The following is a 19,173-nucleotide window of genomic DNA, read 5'->3' as shown; positions in this document are numbered from 1 at the left end:
GTGCAAAGTTTTTTTATCATTACAATTCAACCATTATTTACCATGATCTGATATTGCCATGTATGATATCCTTTTATCTATTAAAGAAGGGGTTTCCCAAACTGTGGGTACTACAAGGGATACGCAAGCAAACAAACTCTAGGCTGTACTTGCAGAGACTCCAATGCGTAATTACTAAAAGTCATCATGCCTTTTTTGTGTTGTCTGAGTGTTTGATTGATGATGAACAGATGAATACCTGAATGATGGATAAACATTAGCACACCAGCAATTTAGCTTGCTAGTTTTCAAAAGAATATGCAGAGACACTAGGTATACAGATAAGAAAAACAAAGTGAGTTTTGAGGAATAAATTTTTTTCTGTGAATGTTTGATCCTTGCAGAAAATGCTGGTATCCTTAAAGCCTTTGCAGTTGGTCGCTGTCATGGTTCTCATCGTCTTCACAGTCAGTCGCTGTCATGGTTCTCATCGTCCTGTCAGTCAGTCGCTGTCAGAAGAATGAAAGGTACGTGACTGGTTCCTCTAAAGCAGGGGTATCAAACTCATTCTACGGAGGGCCGAGTGTCTGCGGGTTTCTGTTTTTCCTTTCAATTAAGACCTAGACAACCATGTGAGGGGAGTACTAATTAACAACTTTACATAATCAATCAAGTACAAGGGTGGAGTGAAAACCTGCAGACACTCAGTCTCTGTAGAATGAGTTTGACACATGTGCTCTAAAGCACAGGGATTCAACTCTTACGAGGTCAGGGGCCTGCTGGTTTTATGTTCTACCTGATAATGAATTGCAACCATCTGGTGTTTCAGGGAAACAATGAAAAAATGCAGTGGAACTGGCATCGAGGTCCAGAGTTGAGTTTGAGGGCTCTAAAGGTTTCTTCCTCTATTTTTAACAACTTTTGAACATACTAAAGGTTGTTGAAGTCTCTTATGTGTTGCTAGCAAACTATACCCTACAGCTCTCTCCTCGAAGTCTAATCTCCTTTATCATATTTCTATCACACTGTTATCTGAACACATTACTGTATTCCTCTCTTCCCTCCTCCTATCGCTGCCTCCCTCTACCCCTGCCCTCCCCTCCTTTCCTCTAACTTCTCTCCACCCCTCCCCTGTCCCCTCCTCTTCTCTCCAGCAGGCGAGCAATGACAGAGCACCAGCTGATGCATGACCGTGGCAGGACCATGCAGAGCCTGAAGAGACTCATCTGGTTGTCCAGCCCAGACCCGCTCCTCCTTCCTGCTGTCCCCCGCCGCCCTCAACCCCATCCCGGGCTACACCCCGGGCCTCTCCCCTGCCCTCAACCCCGTCCCGGGCTACACCCCGGGCCTCTCCCCTGCCCTCAACCAGCCCTGCTGGCTATCAGTCTGGGGAGACCAGCCACAAGCACAAGAGGTCAGTGGAGAGACTTCTAGCCCCCTGAATGTTGCCCTTGAAGAAGCAAACATTAGTGCAGATATGAAAAATTATATTTGTGCAGATACAGTAGGAAACATCCTTCGAGGACACAGAAGGAGAAGGACAAATTATTATAACTTCAATTGTAATAAAAATAATAGATAATTTATACTTGAATTATAACCCAGGAGTGCATCATTGCAAAGCCTTCATCTTGACATTGACAATTCATCCACAGATGAACCAGCAAACACGTGTCCTGTGAGGACTCCAGAACGGAGAGTGGAAGCTGGGATAGAGAGTTCCATATGGTCTGGAGCTGGCTTCATAAAGGGATGTAGAGCAGGATGGCTTGACGCACAAGCACACAAACTGCTCACATCACTGACGATGCTGGGATAGTGGAGGTGGCAGGTGATGGGTGAATTCTAGAGCGAGTGAAGGAGAGAGAATATTGACATCAACAGCAACTCAAAATGTATTGACATCGCCTCATCAGAAAGATAAGAAGAATACTACACATCTCATGGTTTGCTGACTAACCTAAAGGGAACTCCAACTAACCTTTATGGCTCTATTCAATCCGTATCGCGGAAGTACAGCGTTACAGCTCCATTGAAATTTAAAGGCAATATTTCCACGTTAGCGGAGACTGCATTCCCAGTAAATTCTGAATTTCGCTACACTCGCAATAACATCTGCTAACCATGTGTATGTGACTAATAAGATTTGATTTGCATATGTCGGCTCAATCGGAAATGACCTTTACATTTCTATTGTGTTATCTGTAACGCTGCAGCGACACAGACTGAACAGAGCCCTAAGACTTTCTCTGAGGAGCAGAACCCCATGACTGAAGGTAAGCCTCTAGTCTTCAGCACCATTCCTCCTGAATGTTAGCAGCTGCCCTCATTAACAGCAGTTCATCAGCCAGGGGAATAGCTGTATCTGTTGGTCTGTCTCACTGGGGTCACCCTTGTTAGCTTTATTGCTCTGGCCTATTGGGCTGGCCCCTCACTGGCTTTGCATGAGAACATGTTCCATCTGTGAGATCATCTCTGGGATCAGTCTTGTGACTGCATGTGTCTATGTGCATCCCGGCATACCTGCTTGTCAAGAGTTTGTTTCCAAAACTCTATATCCACCAATTTTTCACATTGTGTTTTTTCAACAGAAATGATTGCTTATGGGTACTTTCATGCTTGTGTAAAATATAACAGTTATTTGTTAGATATTTGTTACACTTCACTGTGTAAAAGCTAGCAGTACTACTTATTTATCTGAGAGTGAGCCCGATATATAACATTATGCAAAATAACATGATTATTTGTCTCTATGAAACCATGAGGTAACAGATTTTAAACAGCGTCTGTCATTGAACAATAAACAATAAAAGCTAATTTACCAACATTTCTGAAAATGGATATCTAGCTTTTTGGAATGAAACTCTTCATGTGTATCTAGCCTGCATAAATGTGCATATGTAGGCCTATCAAATGCATGCATATGTGTGTTCCTCTCCCTTACACTCACTGTGATCACTGCATGATGTCGGCCAGTTTCTCGTGGTAGTACTCATAGTTGTCCTGGCAGTCCTCCCAAGGGGTGAACGTTAGGTCGTTGTTCTCTACAAAAGTGTCCCAGACATAGGTGAAGTCCATGGGCTTCATCATCCTCAGCTTGCACCCCGCTTGAGACAGAGCATTTAGCCCCGCTTGGATCTCTTGCTCCTCCCACTCAAACAGCCGGGCTGAAAATAGGGTCATCTTGATGGTCTTCCTTGCCCGGAGGGCCTCTGCGATCTTAGCCGCGCAGGCCGCACAGGGGCTGGATGACATGTACCTGGGACAGGGGAGGGGGTAAAGATTAATTAGGCACATGTGATGAGGTCATAGAGAGGGTTCTAATCTTTTAATTTAGTGCTGCTAACTTCCTGTGAAACGGGCCACAGCTATCTGTGTAGATACTGTGTGTATGTATGTGTGACTGTGTATTTGACATGTAGTTACCAGGTGACAGTGTATTTGAGAGATACGTACCAGGTGACAGTGTATTTAAGAGATAGTTACCATGCAGGTGACAGTGTACTTGAGAGAGAGTTACCAAGTGACAGTTTATTTGACCGATAGTTACCAGGTGACAGTGTATGTGAGAGATAGTTACAAGGTGACAGTTTATTTGAGAGATAGATACCAGGTGACAGTGTATTTGAGAGATACGCACCAGGTGACAGTGTATTTAACAGCAGGGTCGTAGTCTGGGAGAGTCTGGAGGAAGAAGGCCTGCTCAGCGTGGGCTCCTGAGTGTTCATCCTCCAGGTAACCTCTCATCAGACCATCATCAGTTTTCCCCTTGTCCACCAGGTAACACAGGAACGTCTTGTTACGACCTGACGAGTACTCCACATTCTTGAACTGGAACTTGAATGTGAACGGGTCGATGCGGTCCCTGGATGGAGAGGGAATAGGGGGATGGGGTTCATTAACGAATGGGAGAAGGGATCTCTATTGTCAGTACACTATTCAAGGTTATGGAGGTCTGATTGAACATTTTGCCATCCCAAACTTAATTGATTGTGTTATAGTATGTCATATTATTATTATGAAGTGTTTCTTCTAACAATAACAATGTTATATAGTTGTCATTACATTCCTATATCAGACAGACATGTAAACTCCATAGCTTGCATATTAAATATTTTTCAAACCCTCAGGTGGATATTTTTACTGAGACAAGTCAGGTGTACAGTTCCACAACATGACCTATCTGTCTGTTATAACAGCTGTTCACATGTGCCTATCCTTAGATAGCACCCCAGTTACTGTAACATATGTTTCAGTTTTGTTCTCTCCCACAAATATTTACACAATGGAATCTACAACCTGTATGCAGGATGGCTCTAAATACACTCCTGGGGGCATTTTACCCCCTGGATCAGTGACCTCTGTGTAATTTAAAACCAGACAAACAAAGACACACCGAAACAGGGGAGCAGAGGGGGTGGCTGCCTGGCTGGAACAGCAGACAGATGAAAGAGCTGGCAGCAGGGCAGGGCAGGGTAGAGCAGGCAGAAAGACAGAAGTACAGGGCTAATTTTAGTGGACTAGCTCTGTATTATTAGCCCTCTGACTCAATGACCCACTTCAACATGAACCATGGCAAGACCAGGGCAGGCCCAGCAGGGCTTTTTGTGGCCCGCGGCAGCGGCCAAGATCACCCCACTGGTACAGTGCATGGTCAGTACTAACTGCACAGGACAGAGGTACAGTACTACACTATCTAGCTAGAAACACAATTATATTCACAAACCCTGATCTTCACCCTTATTATAGCCCTAACCCTAAGATGAAAACAAGAGCAAATAGCTTATACTTGTGCTCATCAGTTTGGACAATATTGCCACGTTGTCCCTGTCTAGTAATCATCTAGGCAGTTATACTTGGTGATGTGGTCAGATGGTGATAACAGTCACTTGAAACGATAGTTTTAGTGCCTCACCACAAACTAAAAGAAGTGCATCCTCTAGCCTTGTAAAAACGACTTTTACCATATGTTCTTCAAATCTGTCACACCTCTCCAGTTCTTCCTCTCAGTAAGGTATGTCCAAGGATTCTGGAAACCTGACCCAGTTCAAATGTTTTGATTATGTGACGGTAATTTTGAAAATGGCAGAGCCGAGTCATGTGTGTGTCTAATGGAGGCTTTCAGTGGATGGCTAGTCAACTGTGAAGTGAATCCTACAGTAATCATTGAGTAATCCACAGGCTCTGTCCACAGAGAAGGGTGTTGTTTATCCCTTTGATTTCGTCAAATATGTGCTATACAGTACATATTGAATTTTGTTGCAGTGTCAACAAATTGAACCCCCAACACAGTGACACCCAAAAGATGACAAAAAATCCACCAGATGGTGGGGTGATAAAAACAAAGCCAGAGGGTCTTTCCGTACCCTGGGCCGCTCCTATGAACCAAGACTCTCACATCTCATCCACCCTGCACAGAATCCTAAATACAGATCAACTCAGAATGGAAAAATCCCTTAAAGCTGTAATTTAACCAAGCCCCTCACTGCTGCAACATGACCCAGTACGCTAACACACCAACTCACAGGGGATAACCCAATGACTGTTCAACTTTACAGGCCTCTAATGGTCAACCAATGACTGGGCCGGATGGAATTTGTGGAAGCACATTTAAGCCCCCAGAAGTCCATTGAAATAAATGCCTGTGGAATTGATTTAACCAGATTCTACCAAACATGGAAACATACTCTATTATTGATTAGATAAGCAGACAACACTATGAAGATAATGAAAACTTTCGATGAAACTATCTTGTACAGTTTACCTTAATTTTGTATATAATTTTACTTTATGGTAAAACTCGGTGGCTATGTTCTGCCTGACATTTGACTACTTATTTTAGAGTGGCACTGCTGTCACAATGTTAAGTCGTATGGACAATCACAACAAAACCACTGTGGACGTTCCAGTGTTTTACAGAGTTCTAGTGTTCAACAGAGTTCTACGGTGTTCCACGGCATTCTAAACCCATTTCCTCCTGTCACATTGGAATGATAGTGGATATCTCTCTCCATAATGGGAGAAGCAACCCTCATCATCCCTCTAAAGGTCATTAGGCAACACTTCAGTTCTCTGTCTACTTTGGTAACAACTATGTAATTACTCAGCTATAGATATTAATTGCAGATTATTATACAGTAGGAAACAATACATGAATTGTGATTCCATGTCACTTTGTGCCCCCAACATAAAACATGAGATCAAAGCAGCAGGAGACAGAGACATACAGTACAGACACACATGGTATCTGTTGTCACCCACCCTTCCATGATCTCCCAAGGAGGCAGCTCAATGGGTTCGTACTCTCCATTTGCTTCGTTAGCCTCCACCGCCCCATTAGCCATGTCTTTATTAGCTGTGGCTCCCTCCTCCATTGGGACCTCTCTGTTCCCCTCCACCTTCTCCCCAACCACCAGGACCTTTTCCTCTTTCTTCACTAAACTTGACTTCACCTCCCTCTTCATCTCCGTCTTCACCTCTTTCTTGATCTCCACCGCTGTCTTTGTTGTCCTCTCTTTCTTCCTCACCATCAGTTTGCTGTTGGTAGTAGCACCCTTCTTGTCGGCCATGGTGACTGGTCTGGGAATGGTAGCCCTGTGAGTGTGAGGTGTGTGTGTGTGTGAGTGAGGTATATGAGAAGGGGAGGTGGCTAGGGTCTGGGGGTTGAAGCAGAAATAGGGAAAGAAGACAGGAGGGTTACAGAGAGAGAGATAGAGGGGGACAGGGGGTAGCAGAGAGAAAGTGAGAGACAAGGAGTGGGGTTGAGAGAAATCGAGAGGAGTGGTAGCACAGTGAGAGAGGGATACGGGGCAGGGGCAGGGGCAGGCAGAGAGAGAGAGAGAGAGAGAGAGAGAGAGTATGGATAAGGGGGACAGACAGGGACAGGCAGCTGCTGCTCTTACTCCAGCCAGGTCTATTAAAAGACACAGGGGGGAGGGGACCTGACTCACCGCTGATGCCCCTCTGTTGTAGCAGGAGAGAAGGCAGGGAGGGGAGAAGGCAGGGAGTGGGAGGGACTCCAACGGAGCCTTGATATTTATTCAATTTAATTTGTAGTTGTACAAAGAGAGAGGGGGGGGGGGGGGTTGCAGTTTGGGAAGGTAGGGAGGGGGAAGAGAGAAGTGCTTGTTGAGGGGAGGGTAGCTAGTGGAGAAAGCAGACTGATTGATATAAGGTTTGGGGAGGGGGAAGAGGTGGGGGGGAAGGGGAGAGGGAGAGCAGAGGGGAAGGAAGGTGCTATAAGATGGAGGGTGCAGATGCTCAGGGTGTTCATGTCAGTGGGTTAATAGATAAACGATACTGGGCTCCTGATTTTCTGAGAATAGGTTCACACTTTAGGCTTGAGCTCTGGATGGTCTTTTAGTCAAAGGCTCGAAAATAGGGTCACAATGCTATCCAATACCTTGGATCTCAGGTTGAACGTTTACAGTCATAAAAGAGAAGGCCAATGGTGTCTGCGGATACATGATCTACATCCAATATGACTGTTAGCTAATAGCATTACCTTCTGACACACTGTGCTTGTAGACCTTCGCTAGTCTACTTTGTCACTGTGCACTTGTAAAACGACATAGAATATGTTGTATACGATATGAGTTTGCCAGTGAAGATAATAAAGGAAACATTGTGACAGTTTACTTTCAATCGCCTCCACGGCCTTGGCCCATTGAACATGCTCTATTTTCACCATCCACTGCAGTGAACCGTTCCCAGTATAGAGAAACAGTACAGTGTTTAAAGAAACAGATCTGTGACTACAGTAAATCTTCCTCTGTGTAACTCAATGCTGATGGGGTTTTCCTATCTCCAGCACCACCTGCCGTGCTCCCAGCTTCCTAAAGGGTTCTCTGTGGGTTATCTCTGTGGGTTATCTCTGTGGGTTATCTCTGTGGGTTATACGTGGAAATGCAAAATGCCAAATAGAATTAGCTGGTCAGTCACCATTCAAACATACAGTCAAATAGTAATCCGCTGAATATGGACCTGATCATTTATATTTGATTTGAGGTTTGGGATTTGAAGGCATTACAGTATTAAAGCTAGAAACCTTAATTGAAACAATCACAAAGCGGCTCCCCTTTCGCTAAGAAGATATGGAATGGGGCTGGGAATATGTAACCACTCAAATTCATATGCAGAGCTATGGGTGGAAGGATTGACCATCCATGATATCAAATGTATAGTTTTAACCATGTTTTGAAGCTATATAGTGTTTGTTTACATTTACATAGTTTACAAACACTGGAGTAAAACAAGCTTATATTTGGGGTTCTGATGGGGTACTACTGTTGAACTAAGCTCATGAGGCATTTTTAAGTTATATTCTCCAAGAATCAATGGGAATATATCATTAATTTATAAGTCCACAAATGTATGTGGCAGCTAAGGATTCTAATATAAGTGGGTAGTTTGACACTGTCCTGCACTTTCACTGTTGTTCCACCAGAGGGGAGTGTGAGTGTGTGTGTAGTAACAAGAGGAGGACGCTTCATTGACTATCACCATTCTCTCTCTCCCTCTCTCTCTGTCACACACACACACACACGGTGAGGTCATTGCTGAGGTCCATAGTCTGGTCCCAGATTCTCAGATATGACATCACTGTGTGAACATCAACCAGTTAGGGAAGATGGGCAGAGAGCCCCCCCCCCCCCCCCCCCCCCCCATCCCCTCAGCACAGTTTCTGTTTTCCACTGCTTTCTCTCCTTTGCCCTCTTTCACTCTACTATCTCTCTCGCACGCTTGCTTGCTACCTCTTTCTCCCTCCTCTCCCTCTTCTCTCTCAGCTCTACAGATCCCCTTAGTACTGAGACCACTCTCTGGCCAGGGCGTTTCCTCTGTAACTCATTGGCCTGTGTGGCAGAGGGGGTTGAGGCTGAGCTAAAGGGATATGGGAGGGGGGATGGAAGGGTTAGTGAATGTGTAACTGACATTTTCTCCTCTACCAGACCTTGGCTGCCCAACAACATACCAGTTCCCTAAAACCGATCTCACGATTACTGTTTGACCTGATTCAAGGTTGTTGTTTCACTCATTTTGTAACAAAATTATGCATTAGGATCCCCATTTGATGTTGTGAAAGCAGCAGCTACTCTTCCTGGGGTCCACACAGAACATAAAACATTCCATAATACAGAACTTCATACATTTTAAAACGGCACACACAGCCTACATATCAATACATATTTTTTATTTAACTAGGCAAGTCAGTTATGAACAAATTCTTATTTACAATGACGGCCTAAGAACAGTGGGTTAACTGCCTTGTTCAGACACAGAACAACATATTTAACCTTGTTAGCTCAGGGATTTGATCGTGCAATCTCTTGGTTACTGGCCCAACGGCCTAACCACTAGGCCACCTGCAGCCATAGAGTCGTGACCCGTCATTCAGGGCAGGTGGGGCAGAGCCCCACATAAAAAAAAGATATATATATATACAACTTGCCTGTTTTGCATGTTATTTTGGCATTAATATGTGTCACATATCAGTTTGCAAATAATGTTTAAAAAAACATATAATTGAGATAATAAAGCCGCATACAAACATGGTCTTTTTTGTTTTCTTGAGTAAGGCATCTCCAAAATGCAGGTGTTTATGTCTAGCTCAGTGCTTTCTGTGGTGGTGAGGCAAGCCAAAAGAAAATACAGAGCGCTGCGTTGTGATTGGCTCAGTGTTCTGTCACTCATGGGGACTCTACGTCACCACCAAGTAAAAGGGTAGACATCAAAAATTCTAGCCCCTTGGGTGCTGCCATGGAGTTACATTAGAAGTGCCCATCCAAGAAGACTCAAGATCATTGGCCACAGATAAAATGACGTCAAATCATGTTATATGTGCAGTAGCTTTGATTGGACTGATCATGTCAACATCATACTTTCAAAATCTTAGCTAGCAGTCATCATCATGAATCAAGTCGACAATCTACTGGCAAATCCTTTTTAATCCTTATGGTATGAAGAGAAATTATAGATATAATGTGTCGGTGCTCATCGGCCATTAGATATAAACATTGCACAACAAGTTGGAAATCGCAAATTCAACAATGAGTGGTTTGGAAGGAATCAGTGACAGTGGCTGTGTGGTCCCATATCTGGGATTACGGGGCACTTTGTCAATAAAGCATGATTTGTGCCACGCTCAAAACAACTGTTAACTCGAAACTGCGAAAACTTGACTTCAATGAGTTCAAGAAAACTGGGAAGTCAGGAATAAATGAGGTCCGACTGTGAAAATACGTTTTGAATGGTCATCAAACTCGGAATTGTAAATCCAGCCTCTTTCTAGAGCTACGACCTGAAGATCAATGACGTCATCATGATTCAGCCTTGTTTTTTTTTCAGTTTCCAGTTGTTTTGAAAGCACCATAAATCCAGAAGATGCCAGACTTTGGTGACAAAATCTGCCCACGAAGGACCGCCGCGCCATCTTCCTGTTCAAGTGAGCACAACAAGGTGAGTCCAAAGATGTATTGTATGTATTGTATGCTGCATAAATGATAATATGCCAGGGAGATATGTACAGTATACTGTAGTTAAGTAATACTAAGTGTATGTTGTGTAGTAAGATATGAGTAGCCCATGTGCCCCTAATAATTAGGTATATTTACCCCTCTTAATTTCACCTACTGTTCTGACTTGGTGGTGCACATGTAGCCTATAACCTGTTTTAGAGAAATGTAATCATTGAATATTGTAAGAGCTTTCATTGTCTGCTTATATGCCCCTTTTATTTATCCGACAGTTCTGACTTGGTGTACAGGGAAAACACCGTAAGAACGGCCCATGTTCTGAATTCTGTCGCTGTACTTTTCATAAGTGCTAAACAAATAGTTATATTGACTACGTCCGTCCTAGCTCACTCTTTAATTTCTTAATCGAAATTACAAAATGCCTCTTATCCGCTTGTCGTCCGCTTATGCCATAGTTTGTACACCTCAATTGTCATTAGAAACCACATTTGCTTAAGCAAGTCAGCCATGTCAGCTATGTTTTTCTAAAAGGAAGTAAATGATGCTGAATGAACTGTTTCGCTGCCAGACAAGGCTCCGCTGATAGCCAGGTGTAGCAGTGGTAAGATGTTGGGACTGCTGTTAGGACTCTGCTGTTGGTACAGCTTTATGTAGGCCCTAACAGTTTGTGGGCACTGTTTGTCACCATTATAGTGGAATTGATGTATTGTTTAGTGCTGTGTATTGTAGTGACTTTGAGGCATCCCACTTCAAAAAAAAAATCCCCCACCAAGATTTACATGCTAAAATCGACACTGAATACATACATCCCAAAATATAGGTCAAATAGGGGAGAGGTGTTGTGCCGTGAAATTTATCTGTTTTTTAAAACCAGGTCTTTTGTTCATTTGCGCAATATGAGGTGGAAGGGAGTTCCATGCAATAATGGCTCTATAATGCTGTAAGCTTTCTTGAATTTGGTCTGGATTTGGGGGCTATGAAAAGACCATTGGTGGCATGTCTGATGGGGTAAGTGTGTGTATTAGAGCTGTGTGTAAGTTGACTATGCAAACAATTAGTAATTTTCAACACATTAATGCTTCTTATAAAAATAATAACTCATGTAGTCAGTCTCTCCTCAACTCTTCTTCTTTTTTTTTACATGAAGTTTCTATTATTTCAATTCATAGGATTCATACAATACATTTATAGATCTATTTTTGAATCCCCACAACCCCCTACCGGCAATCTGATAGCATGTCAAATAAATAATGAGAAAAAAAAATGTATATTACACTCACGTTGGTAACAATGATTCGGGAGACAGGCGCAGGAATGCGTGATAGGGTTTTTTATTACGCCCCAAATTACGACGTGTAAGGGCACGGGGACGAAGACCAAACAAACACGTAACAAAAACACAGGGTTGAAACCCAAACAAAAGAGCGAGGAGTACCTCGAATAAATACACACACACACAATGATTAACACACGGGACGAGACCCGTAATCATCTGGCAATCCACAAGGGCACGCAAACCAAAACACACAGCACAGGTACTCACACGCACCAACGGACATTGTAACAATAATAGACAGCACCATGGTGAACAAAGGGCACATATATACAAAGGGCACATATATATATTACATAGTAAATCTACTGAACAATACATCATATAGCCTCAGAAATAGTGACAAATTATTGATACACATTCAGTAATGTAAATACCCATTGGTTAAGAGTTCATAGATGTCCGCTGCTCCAGAGACGACAACTTGGCCCTGTGGATTCTGGCCGTGGAGAGCTCCATAACTACAATTTCCTTAAATGTGAGCAGCCATTGTTGCAATGGTAACTGATGAGGTGGAATCCACCAATGTACAATCATTTTCTTAGCATCTGTAGTTCCTGCCAACCACACTCTCCATTGGCGTACTGACAAGTGCAAATCAGAGTCAGATTAAATTCTGCCATTAGATTCAATAGTGATGTTGCTTTGTGATAAGTACAGAGATGACATCGTTGACTTTCCCCCAGAATTCAACCACCCCCGGGCATTTCCACAGCACATGCTGAAAAGTACCAAGGTCCCCTGTGGTGCAGAACTCACATAATGGTGATGGACTAATACCATGGGATGTTAGATAGGTTCTATGGCAAAAATAAATAAAAAACATTGGTGATTGGGGTTTCTATATGATCCAGGTATATGTTTGCATACTCTCTCCCAATTTATTTGTCTCTCAGCAAGTGTAAAATCCTTTTTCCATACAGTGGATAGGGTTAATGGTTTTTGTGCTAGAATTAATTGACAATAGATAAAGTATAAATACCCTTCTTAGACCAAGAATCTGATTTAAATGTTTTTTTACAGGCTAATAATTATTATTTGAGAGCCATATTGGAGAGTATGAATGCCATTTAAGATTAGGTCTCATATGTTTTTCTGTAGCTTTCCACACATTTACTGAGTCTGCTATAATGGGTCCAAACAATAAGGAGTCAATCCAGAAAATAATAAATATTGTAATCTAATTGGTGAAACTATTGACTTTTGTTCAGCACGCCAAGGAACAGAAGCCTCTGGGTTTAACCAGGTCTTCAGGAAATTCATATGGAATAATAGGTGATACAATTTTAGATTTGGAACTGCAAGTCCACCTGATGCTTTTGTTCTCCGGAGTGTTGCATATTTAATCTGTTGTGTCTTTTCTCCCCCAAATGAACTTCTTCATGACAGAGTCAAGTTTAGACCAATAGTCTATAGTAGGAGGCAGTGGTAACATGGAACTCATAAAATTGATACGAGGGGATGACATTCATTTTAATAATTGAGATTCTAGCATGCAAAGAAGTGGCCATAGTGGGCCATCTTTTTATGTCTTTATGTATCTTTTGAAAGGTTTCTAAGTAGTTATTCCTGCAACTAGTGTGAAATAGAGGGGGATATGGTAATGTAGGTGATTTGTTTCTTCACTTGGATCATGGGTGGTAGTTGCACGCTTCCCATAGCTGAGTTAAGAGGTAGTAGAGCAGAACAGATGTCTCAAGTTTTGAGGGATTGGCATGCTGACTGCAAGAATGTCCACCAGAGCTGTTGTCAGAAAATATGTTAATTTCTCTACCATAAGCCGCCTCCAACGTCGTTTTAAAGAGTTTGGCAGTACGTCCAACCGGCCTCACAACCACAGACCACATGTAACCACACCAGCCCAGGACCTCCACATTCGAATTCTTCATCTGCGGGATCGTCTGAGACAAGCCACACGGACAGCTGATGAAAGTGAGGAGTATTTATGTCTGTAACAAACCCCTTTTTGGTGGACCTATGCCCTTCAAGGCCCACCCATGGCTGCACCCCTGCCCAGTCATGTGAAATCCATAGATTACGACCTAATGAATTTATTTAAATTGACTGATTTCCTTATATGAACTGTAACTCAGTAACATCTTTGAAATTGTTCAGTAATTAATCAAATCAAAGTCAGGTTTAGACCTTACAGTCAAGTCGTGCCGCTCTGTTCTTGGCCAGCTGCATCTTAACAAGGTCTTTCTTTGCAGCACTTGACCACATGGCTGGACAATAATCAAGATAAAACTAGAGCCTGCAGGCAGGTCGTCGAAATTGGTTGTCTATCCATGTCCTGAGGACGTCGCGAAATGCCTTCAAAACCAGCCACTAGGAGCATTGTGGATGGGGTTGTTGGATAGGCTTAATCACATGACTCATGACTGTTTTTTAATTTGGGGTTTTATCCCTATCCCAAACCTTCACCCGTATCTTAACCATTTGGAATGAGTGCCTAAATCTAATGTTTTAACCCTATCACAAACCTTAACCCTCACCTTAACCATTCGCAATGAGTGCCTAAACTTATTTGACATTTGGAGAGACTTTGAAATTTAACATTTGGAGAATGTGGATGAACGTCTAATTCTTCAGTAAGACTATGAGACCTTACACACACACACACCCACACCCAACCCAGCCTCACTAGCAGTGACAGTAGCAGTGAGTAATGGCAAAGGCAAGAAAAAGGAGACTGACAACAAGTGATGGAATTTATCCGGTTGACACCACACCAGTGAGCCTTCAAGGCATGAAACTACAAGTCATGAAAGCCTATGTCTCTACACCAACCAGTCCAACAACATTCCTGCCGACAGCCCGGTTTTCCATTTTACCATGGATAGGAAAGGAAGGCGAGGGGCCTAATAGGCGTTATGACATTTTGGGGAAATTATGGTAGAGGTTATCAGGTGAGATCACTAAAGAGGTCAAAGCCGTTACAAAACAACACCTGTCCGGTTATAACCATAGACTCTTAACTAGAAGATCTCTGATGATTTATTGATTCTATAAACTCTGATAAAACTCGAATAAAGCCATTGTATACTGACAACATGCCGATACTGTGACGGGAAATGCTATTTATAGAGTCTCTTATCTGTTTACTCAGTAAGGCAATGATAATATTTGTCCTTTAAAGTCAAAGCCTTACCTCACTCAAACCTTGTACTTTAAGACCCCTTTCCAAGGAAAATAAATGATGCACATGCATTATGTAGAACTTAAACCATTATCACCCTTTGAATGATATGAGCTAAGATACTCAGGCCTCAGTCTTTGCTCTGAAGAATCCCATCCATGCATTGACTTTGTCAGACACTAGGAGGTGACAGTGAACCACAACAACCCACAGTCCCCTGCCGACTGCACTGAAAACCACAACACCAAACACACACCTTAACCAGGCTCTACAGCACACAATCAAATGATTACATCTATTTGCGGAATGGTTTATTGTCCCACTAATTGCAGACAGGATCCAGGGTCCATTCAGCCTAAAGTCAAACAACTCAACTGTCTCTGCTCTGTGCCCAATTTTCGGTTAAGTTTTCTTTCTGTTTTTATTTGCCTTGTAATTTTTTTGTTGGTGGGTGGGGCGTTACAGGAACAATATTAATTTCAATTTACACACCTAGTTTATACCACAAGTACCCATAGGCTGACACTCAAAAAATATATATACATACAGTGCATTCGGAAAGTATTCAGACTCCTTGACTTTTTCCACATTTTGTTACGTTACAGCCTTATTCTAAAATTGTTAAAAACTTCTTTGGGATAGGGGGCAGCATTTTCACTTTTGGATGAATAGCGTGCCCAGAGTGAACTGCCTCCTACTCAGTCCCAGATGCTAATATATGCAAATTATTATTAGTATTGGATAGAAAACACTCTGAAGTTTCTAAAACTGTTTGAATGATGTCTGTGAGTATAACAGACCTCATATGGCAGGCAAAAACCAGAGAAAAAATCCAAACAGGAAGTGGGAAATCGGAGGTTTGTAGTTTTTTTACTCAGCCCCTATCGAATTCACAGTGGGATATGGGTTATATTGCACTTCCTAAGGCTTCCACTAGATGTCAACCATCTTTAGAACGTTGTTTCAGGCTTCTACAGTGAAGGGCGTCCGGATGGGAGCTGTTTGACTAAAGGGTCTGCCAGCAGCCTCGTTCTCAGTCACGCGCATTTCACATGAGAGGTATCTCTCGTTCCATTGCTTTTCTACAGACAATTGAATTCTCCGGTTGAAACATTACTGAACATTTAAGATAAAAACATCCTAAAGATTGATTCTATACTTAGTTTGACAAGTTTCTTTGACCTGTAATATAACTTTTTGAACTTTTCGTCCGACTGGACCTGAATGCGCTTTTGGATTTGTTTACCAAATGCCCAAACAAAATAAGCTATTTTGACATAAATGGACATAAATTATGGACATTATCGAACAAAACAAACATTTATTGTGGAACTGCGATTCCTGGGAGTGCATTCTGATGAAGATCATCAAAGGTAAGTGAATATTTATAATGGTATTTCAGACTAATGTTGACGGTGCAACATGGCAGATATTTCTTTTGGCTGGTTTGGGCTCTGAGCGCCGTTCTCAGATTATGCTTTTTCCGTAAAGTCTTTTTGAAATCTGACACAGCGGTTGCATTAAGGAGAAGTGTATCTAAAGTTCCATGCATAACACTTGAATTTTCATCAACATTCATAATGAGTATTTCTGTGAATTCATGTGGCTCTCTGCAAAATCATAGCATGTTTTTGAACTACTGAACATAACACACCAATGTAAAATTAGATTTTTGGATATAAATATGCACTTTATCGAACAAAACATACATGTATTGTGTAACATGAAGTCCTATGAGTGTCATCTGATGAAGATCATCAAAGGTTAGTGATTCATTTTATCTCTTTGTGCTTTTTGTGACTCCTCTCTTTGGCGGGAAAAATGGCTGGGTTTTTCTGTGACTTGGTGGTTGACCTAACATAATCATTTGTGGAGCTTTCGCTGTAAAGCATTTTTGAAATCAGACTGTGTCTGGATTAACGAGAATTGTATCTTTAAAATGGTGCCTAATACTTGTATGTTTGAGAAATTTGATTTATGAGATTTCTGTTGATTTGTATTTGGCGCCCTGCAATTTCATTGGCTGTTGGCTGTTGGCGGAACCCCAGTCCTAGACACGTTAAATAAAACAAATCCTCATCAATCTACACACAATACCCCATGATGACAAACCGAGTGTCTTTATTGAGAGATAAGGAGCTTTGGTTTCTGATGAAGCTTAGGTCCACTGTTCACACAGCCGTTCACAAAGGTTCATTTGGAAGGGGTGTAAATACAGTAGTAATTTCGCAATTGTAAAAAAAAAGGTAAAGACGCCCCCCAGTGCTCTCACTATTGCCCCCTATCTTTGATTAAAAAAAACAGATTAAACTATTTCCAAAAATTCTGTTGTTCCGTCTCAAAACTTACTTACCCAAACTGATACATCCAGACCAAAGTTTGTTTAAAAACAATTATCCTCAAATAACCTTCCAATTCTGCTATCTTATTTAATTGTGATTTATTCAGCACAGATGCAAATGCAGTTGCACTGTTTTTAATAAAACATTTAATGGTGTCACCATAAAATCTGAGGATCATCAACTTTTTGATAGTCATTATGAATTCATTCAATTCATTTTCAAATTGTTAACAGAAAGTAGGATTTTGTAGTAAGGAAACATTACAGTGCCATATTGAGGCTCTTTTAGTAGATTCTAAAATGTGTATCTGGCAGTAATACGCATGATGATAATAGTACGAAATCGATTCGGGAAAATTCTTTGTGCCTTTTTGAATAGAAAGTGTACTCTTACAGTTATGAGCTTGCCAGGCATCAATAAGGTTGTAATCAGAGAGCATACTGTATGTTGGGTTGCCTGTGGATTGTAGATGGTCTTATTAAAATTGTCACGCATGTGAAGAATGGCATTCATGTCTGTCCCAATAACCACTTGGAATTCAGTTAATTCTAACAATGTGCTGTTAAGAAAAATCTAAAAACTTAGGATCATATGAATTTGGAGCATACACATTAACTAAGGCAACTTTCTTTCCATTATGGATACATTTAAGGAAAGTGATTCTGACTTCTTGGTCTTCTCCTTTACCAAAGATGGTGATTTTGAGTTTCTTATGTATCATTATGATTACACCTTAGGTTCAGCTCTCTTTGATCCAGATGCAGTTTCATCTAATGACACATTGACCGGGAGCCAGTTATTAATTAGGCTACACCGTGCCTCTCCCCCTTAGTTTCATGTCTCAGTAGCTTCCAGTTAGAATGTACTCAAGATGCTGCACCCCAACATATTACACCTGTATAACCAGAAAATCATATAGGATTAAGGTCGTGTTTCAAGAAACAGAAACAGACTAAACTACTAATTAATTTGGCTTGAGTTTCTGAGGTAGATAGCATCGCCTGAGGATTGCTTCTGGGTTAGCTTGTATAGCAGTGATCCCAGTACTAAGTATTGTAGGGCTTAGAGTGAGCAGCAACAGAGTGTAAGCGAACTGACACAGTTTGCCTACTCAGCCTTACTGGCCTAGTCTACAACACATCTCTGCCACCACCCACTATGACCTCTGCAAACAAAGCCAATCACAAAAAAATGACCCTGCACTATTATCCTACAACTGCACATTTGCCTGTTTGCACTCTCTGCCACTTTGCACCCTGCCACGGACTGGCTCTTAACGCATATATGCCCCCCATTGCACATCATTCTGTAAAATTGTTTTGCTTATACACCTTTTACATGCATAATTTAAAGTGTAGTTTATAGTGTTTACACTGTAGTCTGTCGTATTTTAGTTTACAGTGTTTATAGTGTACGTTGACTGTGTAAATTCTTGTCTATATACTCTGTCTGTACATATTGTGTATGTCATTATATTGTGTATATTCTGTTTATTGTGGCAGAATTATTTCACCAGGTCATACAGTATTCCTGGTAACTGTGAATGCACTTGGTGAATAAAAGTGATTATGGCAACTGAACCTGCGTTATGGTAACCGTATTGAGTGAGTGACTTGCAGTGATAGGTCCTGCCGTTGGGTAAACGTGTGGAGCTGGCTGAACCAGTCCACTCGGCCAAACTGAAACAGGAGATAATGTTACTGAGAGGACTGTGGAAGCTTCAGAGTCAGTGTCAACAGTAAATAATGGAACAAATTACTTAATTCCTTAGAGATAAACAAAGAGGTGACAGCGATGGTGGCTATTACATAATAAAACAAACTAGATCAACCATGACTGTTGATTAATTAGGAATGTTTACAGTGACATCATCCTGTAGTTCTGTTCTTAGACTCACAACAGCCCCCT

General features: G+C 41.8%; 2 protein-coding genes across 2 annotated transcripts in view; both read right to left on the bottom strand.

Annotated features, from left to right (window-relative positions):
• Nucleotides 1-19,173, bottom strand: part of LOC120065442 (protein CBFA2T2-like) — a 571,663-nt gene that overhangs the window by 302,997 nt on the left and 249,493 nt on the right. The gene's annotated exons all lie outside the window — the stretch shown is intronic.
• Nucleotides 1,271-6,681, bottom strand: LOC120065448 (C->U-editing enzyme APOBEC-2-like). Its single transcript, XM_039016469.1, has 4 exons — nt 6,241-6,681; nt 3,620-3,844; nt 2,930-3,238; nt 1,271-1,824 (listed from the first exon to the last, which is right to left on the bottom strand). The coding sequence occupies exons 1-3, from the start codon at nt 6,546-6,548 to the stop codon at nt 2,935-2,937; spliced, it is 837 nt and encodes a 278-aa protein (XP_038872397.1). The 5' UTR covers nt 6,549-6,681; the 3' UTR covers nt 1,271-1,824; nt 2,930-2,934.

Source organism: Salvelinus namaycush, chromosome 20 (genome assembly GCF_016432855.1).
Source record: "Salvelinus namaycush isolate Seneca chromosome 20, SaNama_1.0, whole genome shotgun sequence".
NCBI lineage: Eukaryota > Metazoa > Chordata > Actinopteri > Salmoniformes > Salmonidae > Salvelinus > Salvelinus namaycush.
This window is presented reverse-complemented; position numbering and strand designations above follow the sequence as displayed.